Consider the following 24,387-nt stretch of genomic DNA (forward strand, 5'->3'; position numbering starts at 1 on the left):
TGAGTTAATATTATTTAACAGCCTTGGCTGTTCTTAATGTTATGTCCACGAGTCTATCTTCTATCTTTTATCATTTTAGTGAAAAGTGAACAGCCAAAGCATTGATAATATATTATCTTCTAATGTAGGTCATGTATGTCCTTGACTTTACCTGGTTGTGAGCAGTGAGATTCACCATGTAGGTATCCACTCTACTGAACACGTGGACATAGGTTTGGTTGGGTTGAGTGATAACAGTGGCATCTCCACTGATGCTGAGGATCAGGTGAACGTCCGACCCCGCTGCCATAGAAATGGTGAACTCCACCTTCTCGCCGACTCCTGCAATCTTCTTACTTGCCCTCAGCTCCAACCCCTGAATTTTGTCCTGAGCAAAGAACTCCCTGGAGACAAATTGCCCACTGATATCATTGGTGGCATTTAGAGTAATGAAGGCCATCTTTGGCTCCTGGAAAACCAGGGAGGTTCTCCTTCCTGTGTCTGTTCTTCCGTCTATCAGCCATGTCCATGTCACATTGGTTCCTGTCAGGACCTCTCCCTGGAGTGAGACATTAGCGCCTGTTGCTATGTAATTTTGGTCTGTTATGTTGGTAGCTGTGAATGTTAGTCCAGAAATGATTTCCTGGACACTGACAGTTTCTAAAACAACCTCTGAGCTAACGTTATTGAAGACCTCAACAGTAACTACTTTCTGGCCAGGACTGCTGAAGGTGTGGGTCTTCCAGGACTTGTTCCATATCAGAGTATCCCCATTCACAGACCAGCGGTACTGCAAGTCTGAGCCCTCCATGGTCGAGACTGTCAAGTTAGTTGGCGAATTGACCGCAACTGGATTGTTGCTGATCTGCAGGTACAGGCCTTTTGCTGGTTCCAGGAAGTGGATGGTTCTGTTGATGGTAAGCTGGCCCAGGAGGTTGGTGGCCCGAAGGAAGATTTCACATGGACCTGGTTTAGAGAAATTCACCTCCACGTTCTTTCCGGTTATGTTGAAGCTTGAGCTGGCTGGGTCTAGTTCTCTGATGATGTTCCAAGTAAATGTCATGTTGGTTCCTTCCTTTAGTCCAGCTTGAAGGTGGAGAAGGCGGTTCGTAGCAAAGCAGCAGCTGTTCCCTTTTGTGCCTCCACTTCCTCCAATCTCCTCCTCTGCTAAAATCTGCAGTCCCTCCAGCTCACATTGTACAAACAGGAAGATGCTCGCTTGTGTCGTTCCAACGTCATTTTCAGCCATCACAATGATGTTGAAAGTTCCAACAGAGCGGAAGGTGTAATACATGGTGTGGATCCCCGGTATTGAGGTGCAACGGTCACAAACGATCCAAGAGAACCGGACGCCATCTCCCTTCTCCATTTGGGCCTCAAAGTGAACCGAGGCATTCAGAGGGACGTTAACCAAGCTGGCATTGACAGTCAACCCACGTATTGGTGCCAGCACAGCAACAGGCAGAGTAGTGTGATTCCTGCTAACTGTGTTGGCTGCTGTCAGTGTGATATTGTAGTTTCCTGAGATATTGTAGGTGTGGAGGGTATTCTGACCTGCAAACAGATTCCCGTCCCCAAAGTTCCAGGTGTAATTGACATCGGAGGCCTGGGAGGAAGTTGTGAAAGCATACGGTGCTTTAAGTGTAAAGTTGTTGTATTTGGTGCCATTGTGCTGAATAACAATTGGTCCTACAGGCATCAGAACCTCAATCACAACACTGGTATTACTGCTGGAGATGTTATTGGAGACAGTGACTGTCACCATGTACCGACCTGGGTTTTCATACATCTTCAAAACATTCCCAGAATCATGGTTGGGCACAGTGTCCTCCTCTCTACCAAAGTCCCACTGATAAAAGTAGTTAAACCCTGGCTCAGCTTTGACCTTGAACAGAATGTCTTCGCCAACAGCATAGAGGGATTTCTCAATGGGAAGGCTTATGTGGGTCAAAGCTGGCTGCACACACACCAAGTTGAAGAAGTTGGCCTTGGTGGCCCTGTTGACCCCGCTGGAAAGAAGCAGCGAGAGGTGGTAGTTTCCGCTTTTCCAGTAGGTGTGTGACACTCTGGGGTTGCCTTGGTGTGTCTCGTTGGGGCTTCCATCCCCGAAGCACCATTCATATAGATGAGCCGATTCATTACCGGAAACCCAGGCTTGAAATTTGACTGGAGTCTGCTCTTGGACACACCCAGACGGCTCCATCCTTATCACTTGGAAGACAAACACCTGCACTTGTAGGATCGTCCAACCACAGCTCACAGCGTTCAAGGCGGTCACGTTTACTGTGTAGTTGCCATCTTTGTTGTAGTTGTGTGTCACATGAGGTTCAGATGTAGAGTAGATAGCTCCATCACCCATGGAGAATGTCCATGTGATGTTATTACCTGAAGCAAGGCGGGCCCTCACAGCAGTAGGGCTGTGAAGCTCTGTTGGAGATGAGCTTTCCGCTCTTAGATCTTCGATCTCCTCATATACAAACATCTCAGCACAAGCCTCCATAGAACTGATGGTGTTGTTTACCGATACACACACATTAAAGTTGCCACTCTGTGCAAAGGTCTGCACCACGCGGCGACCTTGTAATGGCACTGAACCATCTCCAAACTGCCAGTCGTATTGAATTCCATAGGGTGAGGGCAGAGGGTGAGCTTCAAATTCAGCTGATTTGCCAGCGAGGAGGAGCGGTGGCTCTGTTTGTATATCAACACGTGTGAGGATGCTGTAGACACTCATGTTGATGCTCCGACTGATGTTGTCATAACGATTGGATACTGACACCAGCGCAGAGTAAATTCCTGTACAGAGAGAGGGGAAAAATTGGAGAGCAAGACAAAAGTGGTAAAATTAGCTATATAATCTTGTTTTAATATTGCAGCCTCTTTATGACACACAACATCACATGGAGGGAGAGTAAACAGAAGCGGGGGGGAGGCGAGTCAGGCTACGCGCTGGGCTAAAGGCTAACCCGTACAGACCAGAACTCCCGAGTCTGTTCCTCGCCAACTCCAGGTCTCTTACAAACAAGTTGGATGAGATCAGAATGAGAATTACAATACATTACCTCATTGCTATGCATCCTGCAAACAGCCAACTTTAAGCCCCTATACACTGAGTGACTTGGTATTGTTTCAAGTGGGATGTTCCATTTGCCCAAAATAATAGGAGTGGGGAAGTATGGATTTCTCGTACCTGTATAAATGTATTTAATACTCAAATGGTTAGGTTAAATCAGTTCTAATATTTTTAGGAGATTGTCTTTATTGACAAATGGATTCATATTTTATGTATCTGTATTTTTATATGAACATGTTGAGTATTTTGAACTCTAAACCCCCACTTGTCGCTCTTTGGAACATGCGCCCAGGAATCTCTCTGTCAGTTTGCATTCGGAGCAGAGAGAGCCAGTTGTCTGAGAAGAGAATGTAAACTGATGCAGTCCCTGTTTCATGTTGTATCATTACAGTAAAAACAATCTAAAGAGAGCTGCGGTGTTGCAGTATTTTTTTGGTGTGTGGCCTGAACTCGCTACATTTGTGTCTTTTTTTCACTCCTTCCAAAGCAAATGCGCATGCTGTCTGGACCAAGGTTTTTACGACAGGTGACAGTGGAAGCACTACCGCAGAGGCGCTAAAATCAATGAAAATGAGAAGATCCGTGTAGAACCTTCAAACTTATATTTAAACTTACAAACTGCTCCTCCATTTTTCATTTTTACCTCCGCTAAGGAGGTTATGCTTTTGTTTTGTTTGTCTGTCTTTTAGTTAACAGGATTACGCAAAAACTACTTCACGGTATGGGTCAGGAAAGAACTAATACATTTTGTTTTGCAGATCTAAATAAATGGGTGGATTCCAAGTGACAAGCACAGAGTCTAGTGCGGGAAAAACTAATTGCATGGCACTTGCGGGTTACGTGCAAAACTATGAGGTCTGACTATCTGCGTGGACGCTAACAAATATATGGATAGTGTGAGCACACAACAAACAGCTATGGAGAAAAACACAAAATTAAAGATCTCGTATGTTACTTTGAGAAGTTTGTTTTTGAATAATTATGAAACTGTGGCAGGACAAATTAGAATATGGCTGGCTCCCACAGTCTAGATACTTAATGGGAAATGCGGCATTAGCCTTGGCTGAGGTTTGCGCTCTCAGAGTACACTTCTAGTTAAGTTAATAGAATGGAAGATGAGTGAGGGGTTACCTGGCTGAGAGTAGATATAGGTGACATTGTTGCTTAGGAGGACCTGATTGGGGGAGTCTGGGCAGAGGAGGGCCGGGGCATAGGGAGGCTTGTATTCAAACTCCTTGTATCCCCCGTCACCAAAGAACCAGCTGCAACACAACAGAGACAACGTAAAACCATTAAAAGAGGAGCTTCAGAGAAGCTTAGATGAAGAGCAATAACAACCATTTCCACCCACCGTGCCACACACACACACACACACACACACACACACACACACACACACACACACACACACACACACACACACACACACACACACACACACACACACACACACACACACACGCACACACACACAGCGCTGCTGGAAAGTGGGAATCTTCTCTGACAAGGCAATAGAGGGTTTGGAAGAAGAGAAGTGGAAACTCAAAACTCAGGAAGCCTCTCTGGACCAAGAATGGTGAGAGTGGAGGGAAACTAAGTGAAAGAGTGCACCACAGTTGGGAGGGTGGGAATGTGAAAGAGGGAGGTCGGGAAAAGAGAAAAAGAGAAAGAGTGGAAGAAAAGGGGGAAAAACGTACGGGGGAAACAGCCGAGCAGAAGGGAAAATTCTTGTCAGCAATCTGCGCTAACCACACAGTTATAAATCCAAGGCTCTGCATGGTATGAACGCTGCCTTGCTATTATGGTGCACAGGAAGGCAAAAACAGAGAAAAGAGAAAGAGGGAGAGAGGGACAGATAGAGGAGAAGAAACTAGCTGCCAAATACAAACAGATGTACCGTGACTGCCTCAAAAACAAGAAAAGAAGAATAGACAGAGAGAAAACAGGCAGTTTTTAATATAAAAAAAACAAACACCAAAGACAGCATCTATTTGTCTGTCCATCTATGACTCTGTCCATCTATCCCCCTCTGCACGTACCGGAAGGTGGCGGCCACAGACATGTCCACGAGCACAGAAGTGGTGAGAGTCTGAGTGGAGCCCTGTGGGACCACATCTGGAACGCCCTTCACAGAGAGGCCGGCCATGGGCTGCAGGCGGTCCACTGTCACGTTGAAGTGCTCCGTGAGGGTGCTGACATGATTCATGGCCGTCACCTGGACAAAGAGGTTACCAGTAAGACGGTGCCACTAAGTCAACCATTAATGTGACAACACTGGGTCAGCAATCGTAATGTACTTTCACTCACTCACGTGTGTTGTGAGCGGTAAATTAGACTAATCAGTACTTTAAGTGTTTCAATCATTTTTTATACATTTTATAATTAAACTGGTTCTGACTTCCTTAAAAGTAAATATTTGCTGGTTGAGTCTCTTTGGCATTGTGACTGTTGGCCAGAAAAACAGCTGCTTAAAGGGCCCATATTTTACACCTTTATGGGATGTAATTTGAGATATTGGCCCTAAGATGATACATCAGTGGTTTAAAGTCGGAAAAACTGCTGCAACGTGTATTTCCATGTCCTCTCTTCTGCCTCTCTCTGGAGCTGCAGGCAGAACAGGCTGTTTTCGCCTGCCTCTTGAGCCCCTCCTCTGATTGGCTGACTGCACTTTGAGTGACATGCGACCAGGCCTATTATTTTATAATAATACAGGGATTGATGCAAGTGACCTCGATCAGGACAACAGCGTGTTCAAGACAACAACAACCGGTTCTCCAGTTCGGGGGTTCTGCGTACTGAGTCAAACTTCACCAAACGCTTGATAAACAGGTGAACAGCTCTTTATGCAGCAGCAGTGGCTTCAGGGTTCTGTGGACTGAGTCCTGCAGATGGTCTTTACTTGCTGTAGCTTAATTACTGCAGGTCACTTTTACAGTTTCTGAGCGAAAGCTGCAAACAGCATCACCACAGGCCAAGTAAAGAGCCTGTCCCAAAACAGGCAGGTTTAGAACGGACACTGTACTACTGTAATAAAAAAGTAAATTCCTTTTTATAATAATATTTTATATAATATAATAACTGTGCAGAGACATTTTGTCAGCGTTGAGACTAAAAGAAAACCTGTCACATATAAATTGAATCCAAAAAATCCTATTCTTGCATGTAGGCACGTAACAGAGACACTTTGGCAGATTGATTGCCTCATGTGACGGAAACTCACGGTGAGCTTGTAGACGGCCGCGTGCTGGTAGATGACGTTGAGAACAGTGTTGTAATAGGTGAAGTAGGGTTTGTCGTCCACTGTCCATTTAAACGTGGGACTGGAGCCTTCGCGGACTGATGCTGTGTAGCTCTGTAACAGACATATATAAACAACATATCAACATCACACGTGGCACACATTCAACATATTCATACAACATATGAGTGGTACTGTTGAGCACTTTGAGTGATCATCAAGTCTTTAAAAGCTTTAAAAGACCATTTCACTTTCTCCATGATATCGCTGCAATCTGGGGGAGTGAGCTGAGCCTGGGCGCCAAATTTGAACTATGTTCTGCGGCTGTAATCCACATTTCAAACATGAGTTGTCAGACTGACACCAATGAGAGATGTTCAGGGTTCAAGTACAAATCGGATGACCATCTGTACTTGCAAGGACATGGTCAAATTAAAGATAAATATATAGCACAATATATCAATATGTAAGGGATATCATAGCAGTGGTGATGAAGACAATATACAAGCACCAACCAAATGGAGATACAAAACAAGGGATGATGACAAAGACACCAGGGATGGTGTCAATGGTCTCCTGTTGACAAATTAAAAATTTTATTTCTCCTATATTTGTGATGGGTTCATGATTAAGTGTTTTAATTACAGGTGATGACTACTGATGATCACAGATGACTGTACAATAAGCAATTTTTGTTAGTCCTAAATGTTTTCTAACTTGACTTACATGAACACTGGAAATGTGGCCGTCACTGTAAACACTGGCTTATATGCAGGTCCCCATAACATCAAACTTGGACAAAAAACAACAATTCTCTTCCTCTATAACTATGCTTTTTCTCTATAAATCACATGATAAGGTAAACTGTTAGGTTGAATGGAAAAGAAGTCTCTAAATTTTCAGGTTATCCAGTATGCATGGGAAACCCTTATATCTAAAATAAAAATGCACAAATACATACACTCACCACAACTGACTCCATCAGCACTCGGTGGGCAGGGTGCGGCTGCACCACCAGTCCTCTGAGGGGCTCTTCCAGGTGGACAACTATAATCAGGCTGGCCTCAGTCACGTTACTGTGTGCCTCCAGCTCCACCTGTACTGGACTCCTCTGCTCTTCTGCTCCCAGGTTCAGTTCCAGGACTGCGTACAGGCTGGGCTCGGTGACCTTGACCCCTGTCCCTGAGCTCAGTCCGGGCCGACAGAGCGCCGCGCCGGATGAAACTGCTGATGGACATTCTTGCTGGAAGGTGATGCTGCGATTGCTGCCTCGACAAGATACTTGTGTTGCGTAGCGAGACTGGACACGGAGCAGTAGACGGGTGTTGTTGGGCTGCAGATAGTAGGAGCCATTTTGGGGGAGGGGGTGGAGGACTGTCAAGCCCAGCGGGGGCACCACGCGCAGTGGGCATGATGCTGAGGCTGGGTATGCTGGCTCAGCAGAGGTCACCTGAAAGTTAATTTTGTCTCAATTATTATAGAAGTGCTAATAAAGGACAAAGATCAATACAGACACTTATCTGGGGTTGATTGTTTAATTTTCATGCCGTCACATTGAAATCTCATGCAAACATATTGTTAAAAATTATCAATAAATTACATTGATCTATAGTGAGATTTAAACATAAACTCCTTCGCAAATCTAAAGTTAATTGCTTTATCTCACATTGGAGTCATTAGAAAAAACAAATTTTCCAGGAAAAAAGATATATTTAATAGTCTATTCCACATTCTAGTTTGGCCTCCTCATGCATGTTGATAGGTGCATGCTGGGATATGACACGCTGCTTTGATGTCTTACCAGCAGGCTGTAGAGTCCAGGCTGCGGTAAACCAGCAGACAGCTGTGCTCCCTGCAGCTGGGTCTCACTTTGACCCACATAGAGCACTCTGACGGGGCAGACCACTTCCTCCAGCCACCCTCCCTCGCCATCCTCCACCAGCACCTCCACGTCAAGCTCCGGGTCGGGCAGAGGGTCGGCGTCAGAGTCGGCCGATCTATCTGCTGAATGTCTGGTGTTGTTTATCCAGAACCACTCCGACTGGTTGAGGGCCAGAACAGGTTGTCGCCACTGTGAGTGTATGGAGGACTGGCAGCGGAGCAAGGACCCGGGACCGGCATCATGTTGCAGGGCGATGACATCACCGCCGGAAACCAAGAGGTCCTCCAGGTATTCTTGTACCTGGGAAAAACAGGACAGTGTACGTTAGAGGCAATTACAAATCAAAGTCACGTAGATCAAGGTAAGATTGCACCAACTTTGTATACAAATAGAAGAGTCTTCTTTATTGAATCTTAGCATAATCTGCTTCTTTTGTTGCAGTAAAATGGCGGACCTTCCACAACAGCTGCAATCCCTTCCCTGTTTATCATATCTGGCTGTAAACACCCTCAAACTGAAGCTGGAAGTAATCAGTTTTCTTCTAGGTTTTCTGTATTTCAAAAGCAAAAAATTAAAAAACTTCGCTCCCTGTTTAAACAACTTTGGAGTAACGTTGGAGGCAAAAGAAATCCCTCTCACCACTACATGAGCAGCTGGTCCTGCTGGTAGAGTGAAGACCACCTCGTTTTGAAGGGTGTAGCGTGGCCTGAGCGCCCCAGGAGGCAGGCGGTGCGTTTGGCTGCAGTTAGGACAGGACGACGGCTGGCAGGGACTCGACAGTGCAAGGCAGCGGTGCTGGAAGGGACACCACTGCTCCAGTGGGGGGCAAGAGGGTGGGTCACTGGTCTTGGTGTCATTTGGGACACAAACAGCCACTGGAGCACACGCTGGACCTCCACAACCTGAGACACAAGACAGATTTTTCTCTCAGTCATTAACTTCTCATTTTTAAACGTACAATATGTAACCTCGGGCACTAAGAGTCTCTTACTCAAAACCAAAACTTAAGACCTTGTTTGATGATGCCGTGATGCAGGGTGAGATCATTGCCGATGAAAATTTACCTGACCTGACTCTGGTGCAAATCATGTTCACAGATTCACGTTATGCAGAAAACAGCAACAAGTTTTTGTGATGCTTTAAAAGTGACAAATACAAACAGGTGAAGGAAAATTAAACATCCTGATATTTTGAGTGATATTGTGGATTTCTCTGGGTTTGAACATTGTTGGAAAAATGTGGATAATGTCAGTGAACAAGTCAGGAAAATATATAACATAGGTGTGAACTTTTTTTGACATTTAAATGAAGAATTGTTATGTATTTTATCTTAAAGTTATACCATATTACAAAAGAATAAAGAGCAGACCAAATATTTGAATATCAGAATACAGTCACGATTTTATGTACTTTTAGATAGTTTAACTTAGATAATTGCTTCATGTCTTATCTGCTAATTGTGTGTTTGGTATATAAAAGTGGTATATAAAACAGCAAAAGTAATAAAAGTATTTTTTACCATCGACCACTTTATGTAGTCTTTAAATATATTGTGTTTTTCATTCCGCCTTCTCTCTGTTTAATGGAAAATGATATATCATCTGTAAAAATTATACAAATTTATTATTTTCATTAAAAACAGAGTGATATTTTAAGACGAAAGAACCACTTGTTTACTTTGATGTCAGTCCAGACTCATGCAATAAACTGTATGCAGTAAAGTAAAAATAAAAAACTATTTGGTGTCGTTTGTCATGGATGAATGTATGAATTATTTTGTTCTCGGTGTGTTATCAGGTCCCACAGAGCTTGACCATTGACCATCAAAATGTAATAATTCATCCTTGAACCTCGAGATATTGTGTTCATAAGAGTGGGACATATGTACTTCCATATGGACGTCCATATTTTTTGAAGCACATTGTACTGACTTGATTCTTGTCATTCTGGGTTTGTTCCTCATGGTTGAATGCAGTTATTGTAAGTCGCTTTGGATAAAAGTGTCAGCTAAATGAAATGTAATGTAAATAATGGCTCTGGATACAAGCATAAAGACAATCGACAAATAAATCTCAATGTGCAGCTGATGCGTCAGTGTGGTCACATCTTACATCTGAGAAGAATAAACTGCACATAAAAGCAACGTTTTACTGGATGAAAGAGAAATCAAACAAGAAAAGCTCCGCAAAAAAACACCAGAAAGCGTGCACATATGTAAAAGTGTTTTTGGAAGATAATTAGCGTGCTGGGCTTGACTCCATCTCTGAGTGGGGTCGAGTAAACGTGCTCTCTGGGATTTATAGTGCAGCTGTGTGATGTCATTACCTCCACTGACCACTGCTGCATTCACAAATTTCACAAAGTGAAAGTTTTACAGACAAAACAACCGCTCTTCTCTCTGTGGATTTGTTTCTCAGGTCTTTCATGTGCGTCTGCTCTCTGCTCCTCATCTTTCTGTTGTGTCTCGGTGGAGGTGTACAAAAGAAAACACAGAAAGCATCTCAATCTTCTGTGCCATGTGCCACGCAGTGTTGCAGTGCTGTGTCTGGATGAGAATAGGAGGGAGCTCAGAAGGGAGGTGACCTTGATTGGTCTTGTTCGCTCCTCTTCTGTGTCATCCTACTTTCTGTCTCCTCTGTCATGTTCACCTACCTAACAACTTTAGACAAACGTTGGTCACTGTGTGTGTGTGTGTGTGTGTGTGTGTGTGTGTGTGTGTGTGTGTGTGTGTGTGTGTGTGTGTGTGTATTTTTATCTAACCGAAGGTATGAGTGCAGGTGGCTTATAGGTTGTTTTTTTCCTTTTTTTGACACCTGCTGATATTCACCACAGATGTGTGGATGGTTTAACAAGCCGAGTGTGTGTTAGTGTGTATCTGTGCATGTGTGTGTGACTCACTGGGCAGCAGCAGGTGCAGGCCTGGATAATGACAGTGAGGGCTGTAGGTCTGGAATCGAACTTGGATTTGTGAGCTGAGTTCCTGAGTGACAAACTCAAGGGAGGACAGACGACCTGCCTGAACGAAGCTAAGAGCCGGGAACAACAGCACCTGAGTGAGAAAAAAAAACCAACAGAACGATTGACAAAAGAAGGTTTGAGGAAGAGAAAACGATGAACATTGACGAGCTGAGATTCCGCCTCACCTCTATTCCACTGCTGGGCGGTTGTGGAGCAGAGAGCGGAGAGGGCGAGGCACGGTGCAAAGGATTTTGGGAGGTGAACACAGGCAGCCCCACAGTGTAGATCCCTGCATCTGGAACACGCACTGTAGAGGTGGAAAAAAAAGAATGAAATCAAAACGAGAATGTTGATTATACATAAAGAAACTTAAAATGGCACTCAGTAGAGCACATACCTCAACGAACAGACCGAACAGTCTCCTTGATTTCAATCCAGCCGCACCAAATTGCACACACTCATCAGTCTCCTAAATGTGGCTGAATTTTTTTTCTATCAAAATTATTCCCCTGGCAAATCAGTGAAAATGTAAAACTAAAACACCCTATCTCACAATGTTGAATACAGTGAAAATAATTCCTCAATCCGCCCCCTGATCTGGATCCGGACCAAAACTTAACGTGCTCCCTTCTGACCCATACCGCACACTTCCACCAAGTTTCCTGGGAATTCGTTTAGTTGGTTATGTATAATCTTACTTACAAACAAACAAAGGGACAGGGGCGAAAACATAAAGCACCTTGGTGGAGGTGATTATGAGAAAGAGGACATGCTCATTATGTATGTGGCCTTTGGGGAACATAATTAATACATTAGCTACATATCATTTTTTTTCCATTCCTCCCTGTCCACCTAGTGTGAAAACATGACCCTGCTTCTTTCCAGAGACAAGAGTGCATTAGTTTGATTAAAATACGGAGATGCTATGCCACATTACTCTGATCTAATCATAATAAAGAACAGTCTCTGGATGCTTCTTACACAAGGAGCAATTTGTTTCAATGCCAAGTGTACTCCAATTATAAATGGGGCTTCAGAGAGCAAATCTTGCGCTTTAGTAATTAGTTATGAAGGAAGCGGTAGGATTTTTATTGCTACACTCGTTTGTGCCATGTTTTAATTTATATGAAAGTGAAGAAGATTGAAATTCTTCACCCCAAACCACTTAGGTGCAGAGGATATTCGTATTGAATCTCCGCCTCAGCTTCCATTTCCTCCCCCCGATTATGGGTTTCTAGGTATTTGAACTGCTTCGTATTTTTTGTGCACACATTTTGTGTGTGTGTGTGTGTGTGAATATATGGAATCTACCTTGAGGCCTGTACTGGCAGACATAGGCGCGTTTGGCGTTGCATGGATGTGAACTGGTCTGACCTCGCTGATCAAGCGAGACGCACACGTTCCCACGGAATATCGGGGAGCGAGGCGGCTGGCCCTCCTCTCCCTCCTTCGCCTCAGAGCCGTTCACCCAGTGCAGCTTTCCTGGAGAGTTAACGTCACTCAAGCCAAGCCACGCGCCTCGTTCCCTGGGGCAGGGAATGGACAGGTAACACAGAGATTAACAGAGTGCCTGCTTGACAGCTGGAAAATAGGCTCCTTTACTTGAAGTGCACACGAGAGAAAACACACATACAAACATCACCGAATGTAAGAAAAGAAAAGAAAATCTGCATGAAATGATCCTCGAAAACAAACAAAAGGCAAATCAAGGGTAAATAATTTAACGATTGAAAAGGGTCTTTTCCTTGAACAAGGAACAACACAACACACAAACCTCCCCACAAAACATCAAGACGTGAATCAATATGTTTCTCAATAAGTGAATTATGCGCTAGCCTGCCTTCAACAATCAATAATTGCAGGGAGGAGAGAGTAGGAAAATGGCTTTTGATTGAAGCCCAGTGGGATGTTCCGGAGGAGATGTCAGATATTTAGTGTGTCCCTGTGATTACGACAGATAAACTCTCCACTAATGGACTGCACAATCCCCTCTCAGTTTTTTCTGTCATAGGCTTTTAACTGAAAAAACACAATGGTCTTACCCTCACTGTGTGATACACAATGATAAAATGACAGTGTTTTTAGTTTTTTTGTGTTCTTTCTTTCTTTTGAGCAGACTTTTCTACACTGGCTGAATACTCACATCTGTGGAAACGACATCTAAGAGAGGGGACCGGGGTTCAAAATTAGAAGCAGAGAGGGAACAAGAAAAAGGGTCTTTGTGGCAAAAAAATTACGAGGTCTGATTTAAAAAAAAAGAGCAGTTCCTTATATAAGCGAGGGGGTGGAGAAACACATGAGCGGAGGAGGAGAAGGGGATAAGCTCCATCTGCAGCAGGTTTTTTCTTCTCTCATCCACTTAGGTCTGCGAGTGCAGGGCCTCTACCCTCGCATTAACACACACAGCATGACGTGTGGACTCCTCCTCCCAGGGTGTTGGAGTTACAATGCAGCTGTGCTTTTACAGATGTGTGTTTTTGCGACCTTCTCCAACCTAAAAGGAGGCCTTCAGACCAGTGCAAGGTCCGACGGGTCTTTTTTGTCCTAGCAAAGCTAAGAGCGACATCCTTAAACAGTGCATCACACAGATGTGCGGTGGATAACGCAAAGAAGCATGGCTGTTTTTGAACAAAGAAACTGTGTACGGTTGCCAAGACAAAGCTCGTTGTCGTCATCTGTTCGCATCGGAATATGTGCTACACTGAGAAAAAAATAAAAACGTTTCATTATTTTTTATCGCAGCCGCAGAATAATGAGAACAGATACAAAATTAATAGACAAACAAAGAACTTTATCAAAGGCATCATGCCTGAACAGCACCAGCACGCAGGGAAAAAAATGACAAATGTGCCTGAGACAGGAGGGGAGAAGCAAGAAAAACACATGTTTCACACACACCCCCATCCAATCCAAGTCCTGTTGTGATTGTCAGTGATTGAAAGTTCAACATCTGTTTTGAGAATTTGTTGTCTGTTTCAGTGTTTCTTTGGCTCGCCTCCGCAAGCAGACGGCAACATGGTGAGAACTGTTAACTTTGTAATGCAACCTGGGATGACGGATTGTGTCACAGAGCTGGCAGCTTGTCTGTTCTGTACCTGCCAACTTTCTGCAGGGCCTGATATAGTATGAACACTGATATCTATTTATGTGTCTATTTATATATATGTATGTGTTGTCTGTACATAGTGATACTAACACATTGGCACATGAGCACTTACTGAAAGAATAAGGTCTTTATTTTGAGGGAAACTGATGAAGAAATTAAGAGAAAATCTAACCTACATCAAAAATTACATCAAAACAATTAATTGCACAGAGAGAAACACCGCGGCCCCCCTCTTGCACTTCATAAAGACAGACAACACTCACTGTGTGACTTTGGGTGCCAGCAGGTTGCAGAGTGCATCCGTCCTGATGATTGCCAGATCCCCGCCGCGGTCAGAACACTGTTGTCGAGCATCGGTCCAGCTCAACTCCCCCGGGACTATCTGAAAACAGCGTGACGACTCGGCGTGGTACACCCCGTCTTTTGGACAGTGAGGGGAGGCTGGCGGAGGACAGATGTGTGAGTCACGCCATTTCCCAGATTGTTTGAAGGCGCACAACATCAGGGAAACATGCACCGGCTATTTTATTGCTCGAAAAAGTTATTGGCAAAAAACTTTGTTCTGAGTCAATCCCATGTTACATAAACTGCACAACACATTCTGAACGCACACTCTAGAGAGCCGATGATAAGTCAACGTGTGCAGAGAGTCAACACTGTTCAGAAACATACATTTACACAGTGCTGTCAGTTCAATAGACAAACTAATATTTTAGCAACTGTGCTAAATGCTGAATTTGTGCAAAGGGAAATAAATGTGCAGAAAAGGTAACGCAAAGCTAATCAGATTGACTGGGATCACTTTCCGAGCTGGTTTATTAAACGTCCATCAGCTGAGAGTCATTAGATGATCACAGCTGGTGTGAATCTTACCTTTGGCAAATTGAACGCCATCCTTTGTGATCTTCCAGTCTACATCCACACCAACAGCACCCCAGCTGACAAGTGTGAACTCCAGGCTCTTATTGGCCACAGCAAGAGTTGGACAATGCAGCTCCAGTTTGGGAGGAACTGTCACGGTCACTTCTCCACGTGCAGAGACCTGAGCATGAGCAAGCAAATGATTTCGATCACAGGCCACAATGCTGAATATACACCAACGGAAAACATAAAAAATATTGAGAAAACCACCTGTTATTTTATTGAGTGTATCTGAATAAAGAATTATTTCATTTCTTTCTGTCTCACCTCCTTGTTCCCAGCCCAGGCCATCACACTGACTGCATAGTGTCCCGGAAGTCCATATTTATGAGTTGCTGTGGTGAGGCATGTCCCTGTAGTATTGACCCGGGAGGAAAGGTCGCCAAAGTCCCAGGACAGCGTCACTGGGGTGATTGAGGAGGTGGCGGCCAAAGCGACGGGGTCATGGACACTCTGCAGTGGGAGCGGCTTCAGTGAGATGGAGAAGTCCACCGCAAACACATCGAGAGCCAGAGTCAACCCACATTCCTGCGAATCAAAGGGAACCATGTGAGGAAAACGAGGGTTTGGTGCTAATATGCACAAGTATTCAAAAGTAAAACAAAGCACTTTTTGCTGTTAATTATTAAGATGTTTGTGGTTTCACAATTTTGTATGGTTTTAAATAGAAATGTGGTTATAATTAAAATTATGAACAGCTCCAATTGAAAATAAACGAATCTTGATTTTCAGGTCTTTTGGGTTTCTCCATGCAGCAGTCGTGCAGAAATCTGAATCTGAGGATGCAAGAGAGTCATTCAGTCCTAAGAGGGAAGTTGTTGGTGGGTTATAGGAGGAAATCCTGTTTGGCGTGCTTACAAAGGAAGGAATAAATCAGGAGAAGGAAACTATAGAGAAGGTGGGCTCCATTAGCAGCTGCTCTTTACAAAGCAAACACTTGACTGAAGATCTTGCATTGCAGTGACCACAGTGTGCTACATACCTTCATAACATGGGGGTTTGTACAGGCGGCCGAACACTGAGATTCACTGATGAGGTTGGGCTCGGAGTCTGTGCTGCAGAGACACTCGTGGCTCGCCCCCAAGCCCCCGTAACGGTAAGATGCAGCAAAACACACACTGTTACACTGTTCCCGCGTGAAGTTCCCGGGTGTGGAGGAAGAGAAGATAACAAGCTCACTCTGTCCCCCCCCCCCTACACTGCTGCTGTCTTCAAGACAGGCTGCGTAGTTCAGACCTGACAGGGGGGGGCAAAGAATTAAAGGGTCACTTAATACAGCTTAGATATATTTATAATGTTAACCAGCTTTGGACCATCTCTGTCCAAATCAGCAACTAATGTCGGAATTTCTTGTTGGATTATGTTTGTGGCATTGGGTCAATTAGTTTATCATCAAGCATGCAGCTGATTGATGTCGGTGTGTATTGTTTCATACCACAGGTGAGCAGGCTGACGTTGAGCAGGGGTTGGTGGCGGAGTTCAGGAGGGTGGTTGCAGAGCATGGCGTCCGGACGTCGGACTCGCTCCCCTCTCTCCTGGAGCCAGCTGACCAACCGGAAGAGCTTACAGTCACAGTCAAAGGGGTTGCTGCTCAGGTCGCTAGAGGAGAGAAGACGAGAAATAAATGGAGTGGCGAGTCATACTTGTTTTAAACTCTTAATCTTGCATGTGCTAATGTGATAAACTATTAAAGCTGACATTCCCTACTTTCTACACCATACTGGTGTTGGTGCTTAAAATGCAGTTTGATCAGTGAGCCAAAGCAAAGATGGCAGTATTACTGTGACCAGCAAATTTTAGCAGCATGAAATTATTAAAGCTTTCTGTGATACGTTATTATGCACTATGAAAACTACACAAAGTAGTATGAGATTCAATACATTTTGTAAAATGGAAGTATCTCCACTTAACACTGTGTCACTTTTTGACCCAACGTTGCAAAACCACCGCCAATGTGTGACAGTGAGATAAAACTCCACTCAAACGTCAATTAACTTTGATATTTAAACAAAATAACGTGAAACATTTCAGCTTTTGCAATAACATAATACGGAAATATAAATAAAAACTGTAAAATGCTAAAAATATCTGCTAAATTTTCTGAGATTTAAAAAACAGTAATTTTTAATAATTACAGTATATGTGTAGGTTTTCTGTTAATTAAAGCATTTTGTGAATATTCGCAAGATACCATAAACGTAGTTAAATATAGCTGAAAGGTACGTTTGGCAGAACTATCAACATTAACATTATGAGCTACACCCGTGCTTTTCCTGCTACGACATAACAAAAGGTAACATCTAAGAGAAAGAAGGAAAAAGCCAGGGGGGAAAAATTAGGACAGGAAACAGTCATATAATCTAAGATGTGACCCTCGGTCTTTTTACAATTAACACATTTTGCTTCACTCAGTAAGAAACACTGCACAAGAACATTTCTCATCTAGAGCCCTGGTGAGGAATAATTACTACTCCCTCCCTCCCACTCCAGTCTGAAACAAAGCTTCATTCATCTTGTGTGTAGGTGAGCTAACTGGAAACACGCTGCTTTTTTAAAAAAAGCATGTGTGATCATGCTGAACTTCTATTTATGTGCATGTGTGATTTATATAACCAGGGTCCAATTAGATTTGATTCCTTATTTCATATTTTCATATTTATTAGAGAGACAGCAGAAAAAGAGGTGTTCAATGAGTTGTGATTACTTACATTTGAGTTAAATTGCATAGGTTGTCGCATATTCTCTCCTCTATGGTGGTGATTTGGTTGTTGCTCAAATCGCTGATGGAATAAAACAGACACATCATCACAGTCAAACAAGAGCCCGTCTTTCTCCTTCACTTACAGGTTAATCTGATTTGTGACAATTACTATCAAACCATCACTTTGGCAAGATTTATGCAATGTGAGTTAATCGTTGGCCAAAAAATCCGAAGCCAATAATTGAGTCATTGGATGTTTCTCCTGCATTATTATCCAATTGTGAATAGATGCACTCATCCAGAATGATTTTTAAGATTTGTTTTTATCATGAGGAAAAACATTCTCACATTCTCTTTACATAGAAATATCTCATATTACTCAAATATATAAAACAACACACAGCTGAATGACAAAGAAAATATAAACAAAATTTCAACCCCCAAACAACTTCAGTGCTGAGTAGCAGACATTATTTCAGACTTGTGATGTTTCTACCCTTCTACTCTCCATGGTTTGGTTCCATGCTTCTCTCGCTTGTTCTCTCATCCCTCCCTCTCTCCTCTATCCAGTAAGGCTACATAATGGGGCCGTTGTGTGGTGGTTTTGGAAGGAACTGATGGAAACCGCTAGAGTCCTCTCTCATCACACACACACACGCACACACGCACACACACTTAAAACACCAATCCAATGGGTGGAAGAAATAAGGTAATGGATGAAGTAGGGGGAGAGATGGACAGATGGAGGGAGGGATAGAAGGAGGTACTGGGAGCCTGGAGCAGTAAGCTGTAATTGAACTTAATTGTGCAGTGATTGGTGTGTATGTATATGTGTGCGTGTGTGTGTGTGTGTGTGTGTGTGTGTGTGTGTGTGTGTGTGTGTGCAATATAAAGTGTGTGTGGGTGTGTTTTTTTCATGAACGCTTTCTGGTTCAGCTAGCTTACTCCTGGGATTTCTGCCTACTTAAATCCAGACTAAACCAAACTTTTCTTTCTCTCCTTTTTCATCTTCCTCGTTCTCCCTCGCTTCTCTCTTTTACTTTACTAAGAACCTTTAGTTTTCCAGGTCCTCATCTTCTCCAGACTCTGTACTTACACGACTGAGAGTGGCCCACAGCAGAATACACCTCTAGGGAGAACATTGATCCTGTTCCCTTGAAGATACCTAAAACATAGATGATATATAGATATAGTTAGATGGATTGACAGAGATGCATTTTTTTCCCTATCTCACGCTCGCTCACACTCAAAGATACTCTGCTTGTGTTTAGATTTCCTGCGCTCCAGCTTCTGCTCTTGGTTTTACTCTTCTGCTCTTGGGCACTTTTGTGCAACAAGTCTGTCAAAATTCCCCAACCAATAGAATGCCAGGTGAAGTGATGACAAGGGAAATTGTCCCGCCCTACAAGCAGGGTATATTTGAGTGCGAGCGCAGGGTTTTGAGTCAGCGCAATACAAAATCCGAACGTGAAATCAATATGTCATGCTCTCAAACTGAACGACCATGCTCTTGAGTAAAGATTTTTTTAAAGTATACAGATAGACACATAGGTTGGGTATAGATGAAAATTGAACAACATACTAACTGTACTCACAGCTCTCGGAGGCCGGGGAGACGATCCCACAGGCTGGTATCAAGGGAGGAGATGTGGTTCTTGGAAAGATCTCTGAGGAAACAAACCAGGATATCCACTTTTAAAATGCACAATGACGTAATTGACCATATCATGTGATGGGTTAAGTGCTCTGAAATGAAATGTTGTGACAGCGAAGAAGAGAGAAAGTGAAACTTTCAGCTCATAAGAAAAGAGTCGGGGATAAATAAAACCAGACCCTCTAAATATGTGAGTGGACGTGCCAAAGACCACAAAGCTGAGGACATAACAATAGAGAATCTTTGTGATGACACATCATAAGGCTGCTGTCGGCAAAAAATGTCATTTAACTTAATGTTTTTAACAACAAATCATTTGAAAAATAGTTTTGTTTAAAATACATGTGACCTTTGACTTTTTCAGTTGATTAAGTCAATGTTTTCAACAGCATGGAATTCAGTGAACTCTCCTAACAAATAAAATATCAAGTACAATAGGTCCTTTTTATTTGTGGAGGAACAGAATATGTATTCAAACAAATAAAATGACAGCATGGTGTGTGTGTCTGTTTGTGCTAGTGAGTAATTCTCATGTGTAATGTAATTCTTTTATCAATTGATAAAAATAAACTATTTTAAAACGGGCACTCTTATGATTTAGTGTCATGCGTTAATAAAGGTGCTGTTACAAGGGAGGTAAAGAGCGGCTACAGAGGCCTATGTCTTGACTTTTATTTCCTGACATGGGTCAAGATCCAAAAAGACGATCCAAAATTTTCCATAGTGGAACCAATATCATACGTACGCCACAGTTTACAAGTGTCCCTGCTTTTTGAAACCCTGCACTCTCCCTGTTTATAATTCGGGCTTTCTGCTTAACAGTTTAAAGTCTGCAAGCCAAAGCAAAGAAGTAAAAAATGACGTGATGTGAAATGTCTTCTGGGAGGCCGCCGAAGGCATTTGAAAAAAATAGTGAAGAGCAAATCATAAAGCTTTAGACCTTCTATAAGAATGAGGACATGTGAGTTTCTTCATTAAGTGATTAGAAGTTTAATTTAGAGTTTATGAGTTACTGAGATTAAATAAAAGAAACACATATCTCACTAACTGTTCATCTTTTCAAACTCTTGGCATGTGTATTCTTAATGGCCCAGGGAAGAGCACTGTTGTATTTGTTGCTATTTGGACAGGTTATATGTCCAATATTAATACAAATGATTTAAAAAGGGGACCAGCATTCTGGAGCAGTCAATGGGGGCAGGGCAGTGTGTCTTTTGTGTGTGGACCCAGTTGAACATGTCCTTTTCATTGCGGCGCCACATCAGTCTGATAAGTTGATTGTTATTATTACACCATACTGGACTGAGACACAGGCACACAACAGAGGCACTGATCTCTGTCAAGGTAACAAATTCATAGTTTAGCAATTTATCTTCAAAGTAAAAGCACAATGTTTTGTTGCTGCAATGCTTTATAACAAGCTGACTTAAAGACTTGAGTAGTTGCTTAACAGACCACTGAAATAACCGACATGCAATGTATGAAGAAATAACACCAGTTCAGTAAATCATTCAAACTTACATATAAACTAGAGGTGTGGAAATGTCTCGATACTTAGATGCATCGCGATGCAGACGTGGACGACTCTGCATCGATGCAGAGGCAGAACATAATCGATTCATGTTTTCACTACGTTCATTGTTTTAGCGATGTCCTGCCGTGCTGCGCCAGGATCAGGACAGACGCACATTAAAGGTCTGGTCGTCCTGTGTCAGAGTCTCTGTCTGAGTCTGCTTCCTCCTCATTCCCCCTCTGGCCTGCACTCACTTTACACGTTAATAATAAACACCATCACGGAGGGTATTAGGACACGTACAGGACTGACGTTTACTTTGTGTTTGTAAAGTCGCTCTAGAGTTTATGAGACACGTGTTTAAATACACCGTGCGCACGCATTCCCCTGCTGAACAACACAAGACGTAACGTGACTCGCACAGACAGGACATCATCGATTAATAACTAAATACATGTGGTCATCAGTTTGCGTGTGAGACGAGCCGACACACTCTCTCTCACACTCACACTCACACACACACACACACACACACACACACACACACACACACACACACACACCTGCAGGTTATGACACAACGCTGTGTTTTAACTTCTTTGTTGCAGAAGAAGCGGAGCCCCGTTTATCCAGGAACATAAATATGAATTCAGTAGGTTTTTATAAAGATCAGTTCTAAGTGTGATGATTAGAAAACGTCAGAGGAGCAGAGTCACTTGCTGACCAGTTTGTCCTTTTAAGCCTTAGGTGCAGCACATAAGCCTAAACTCAATGGATGTCAAATCAGTGTGGAGCGCACTGACCACTGTCATAGACTTACTGTCTGATTTTTCCATTGAAAACCTTATTTTGTAAATTGTAATAACAGTAACAGCCTATAGTACTTTTTAAAGCACTTTATAAATACAAATAGAGTTCATGTTTGTCTGACTGATTTTATTTGTTGAGGAAAAAGCAGCCATGTGCAGTAATATAGAAAATTGTAGATGTGATACATTGAGATGCATCGAGATGCATTGTTGTGCATTGAATCGTAGACTGCTGAATCATTAATGAATTGTGAGGCTAGTGAAGATGCACACCTCTAATATAAACCACACACAGGAATCTTAATAAAGCAAATTTGGTCCAATTTTATGAAAAACATTGACTATAAAATCTTCACTGCAGATAAACCAGGTAGGATGAACACAAAGTTTTCTAACTTTACTCTGCACCATAGACATCAGCGCACAACATCCAGCACACAAATAATAAAAAGTGAATGTATATTGTAGAACTGTTTGAGGAGGACTCACTAGTGACAAGGAATAATTCTGAAGTAGCTCCAGAGCATTACCACAGGACAAACAAACAGCCCATTCCACACAGAAACTGCACGAGTCTCTAGTAATAGGCAGACAATGTTAAGGTAAAATTGTCTCTGAATCGACCTAAAACATATTTTAAAATTCTGTAAAACAATTCCCTGTTACTGTAGTATCAGACAAGATATGTTTCAATAATTATATATCTTCGATAAGTTAATATCAGACTAAATATAAGTTTATAGGTAAATAAGCTCCAATGATCATGTTTATGTATACGTCCAATCATACTACCCACAGAGTGCAAACGCATATACATAAACATATCATTATTTCCAAACTGGAGTTGTTATTGGTGAAAAAAACTGAAGAGAAGCGAAGCAGGAAGTGAGAAAACTGAATTGGTTGAAGGAGAGCAGAGCAGGGCAGAGCTGAGCTAAGTTAAGTGGCTTCAGTCTCGTCTGTGAGCCGTCACAGCAGAGCCTCAGCTGCACGAGAGAACGAGGAGACAAAAGGAGAAGGAAAGAAATAAACAGGGAGCAAGATGACAAGAAGCCAGAGGTTGAGAGAGCACTGTGTGTGTGTGTGTGTGTGTGTGTGTGTGTGTGTGTGTGTGTGTGTGTGTGTGTGTGTGTGTGTTGTTTGCTTGTGTGGGACGCCAAGGTAGTGCTGGTCTGCAGAACAGAAATGATCTAATGTAGAAAAAGCTCTACTTCCTTTCTGATCCATATCTCTACTTTCAGTGTGCTGAATTAACAATCGACAATTTACTGCAGGAAGATGTGTATCTCTCGCTTTCTTTCTTTGTGTGCATGTGTGTGTGTGTGTGTGTGAACAGAGCAGGACGCCCATTCCCAAAAGGAAACATCTGTACATTCCAGACAAGCTGTGTAAGAAAGATGGGACCGAGAGAGAGAGAGAGAGAGAGAGAGAGAGAGAGAGAGAGAGAGAGAGAGAGAGAGAGAGAGAGAGAGTCCTCCTCTGCTAAACCCATCAGTGGATGAAAGAGGACGGCAGAAAGATGCTCCACCCATGATCTGATCATTCACACATTAGGCTGACACCTCTTCTTATAACTCGACCATATACGAAAACTGATTCTGATAAAATTAACACTGGTTAGACATATGGAGATTAAAGAGAGAGAGCGAGAGAGAGAAAATGTGTGTGTGTTTGTGTGTGTTTAACATGACAATATAATGTGACCTTCAACATGTCTATTAACAACAGGCTCCCGTTCTCTCAGCTACCTCTGGCCACACATGGTTTTACTTACTAACACACACACACACCCTGCAAATCGCATTTTAGATATGGGCATGCACACGCACACACACAGCACAGCACACATATGGTTCTGTTTTACTGACGGTGTGGCCAGTGATCTAACCACTCCTTATAAGGCCCGTCTGGTGCCACTTATTCTGAGCCGGAGGATGAGAACACACACACACACACACACACACACACACACACACACACACACACACACACACACACACACACACACACACACACACACACACACACACACACACACACACACACACACACACACGTTCTCTCTATTTGCCTAGACTTACATTTATTTCCTTACTTATCCTAACCATGCCTACAATAACCCTTACCCTGTCTTTAATCACTGACCCAAAAATCAGCTCATTCCCAACTGGCGATCCCCATTTAACTGGGTTTAAGTATGGAGCACACAAACGCACACACACACACACACACACACAAACTACTTGGGTAGAGGAAATGAGAGAAAATATGAATAGAGGAAAGGATCAATCTGAAAAAATTGGGGGAATAAAAAAAAAAACTCAAAGCAACTGAAGGAGCTTGATAAGTGATTGAATACGTCTCCAATCTGTACAAAAATGAGAACAATAAAGTCTTCAGCAGGCAGGTGTAAACGCTGCCTTTCAGAGTGTCTGTGATCAGTTCAAATACTAACACTTTGAAATGATTGGGAGGGAAATTATTTCTGAAACCTCTATAGGAAGTACTCCTGCAGCAGTATCCCCTATACACTGTGCAGATTCTACAAAATGC

The 24,387-nt window shown here is 42.8% G+C and overlaps 1 protein-coding gene across 1 annotated transcript in view; it reads right to left on the minus strand.

The window, feature by feature from the left end:
- Nucleotides 1-24,387, minus strand: part of pkd1a (polycystic kidney disease 1a) — a 66,444-nt gene that overhangs the window by 30,710 nt on the left and 11,347 nt on the right. The window contains exons 2-19 of the mRNA XM_035171362.2: nucleotides 19,454-19,525; nucleotides 18,955-19,023; nucleotides 17,866-17,937; nucleotides 16,593-16,756; nucleotides 16,140-16,393; nucleotides 15,425-15,685; nucleotides 15,110-15,278; nucleotides 14,500-14,677; nucleotides 12,442-12,656; nucleotides 11,316-11,437; nucleotides 11,071-11,221; nucleotides 8,812-9,074; nucleotides 8,092-8,472; nucleotides 7,258-7,740; nucleotides 6,273-6,404; nucleotides 5,092-5,267; nucleotides 4,184-4,314; nucleotides 152-2,775 (exon numbers count right to left, since the gene is read on the minus strand). Of these exons, the coding sequence (XP_035027253.2) occupies nucleotides 152-2,775; nucleotides 4,184-4,314; nucleotides 5,092-5,267; nucleotides 6,273-6,404; nucleotides 7,258-7,740; nucleotides 8,092-8,472; nucleotides 8,812-9,074; nucleotides 11,071-11,221; nucleotides 11,316-11,437; nucleotides 12,442-12,656; nucleotides 14,500-14,677; nucleotides 15,110-15,278; nucleotides 15,425-15,685; nucleotides 16,140-16,393; nucleotides 16,593-16,756; nucleotides 17,866-17,937; nucleotides 18,955-19,023; nucleotides 19,454-19,525 (5,917 nt within the window). The remainder of the gene's footprint in view (nucleotides 1-151; nucleotides 2,776-4,183; nucleotides 4,315-5,091; nucleotides 5,268-6,272; nucleotides 6,405-7,257; nucleotides 7,741-8,091; nucleotides 8,473-8,811; nucleotides 9,075-11,070; nucleotides 11,222-11,315; nucleotides 11,438-12,441; nucleotides 12,657-14,499; nucleotides 14,678-15,109; nucleotides 15,279-15,424; nucleotides 15,686-16,139; nucleotides 16,394-16,592; nucleotides 16,757-17,865; nucleotides 17,938-18,954; nucleotides 19,024-19,453; nucleotides 19,526-24,387) is intronic.

This window comes from Hippoglossus stenolepis, chromosome 2 (genome assembly GCF_022539355.2).
Source record: "Hippoglossus stenolepis isolate QCI-W04-F060 chromosome 2, HSTE1.2, whole genome shotgun sequence".
NCBI classification, from domain to species: domain Eukaryota; kingdom Metazoa; phylum Chordata; class Actinopteri; order Pleuronectiformes; family Pleuronectidae; genus Hippoglossus; species Hippoglossus stenolepis.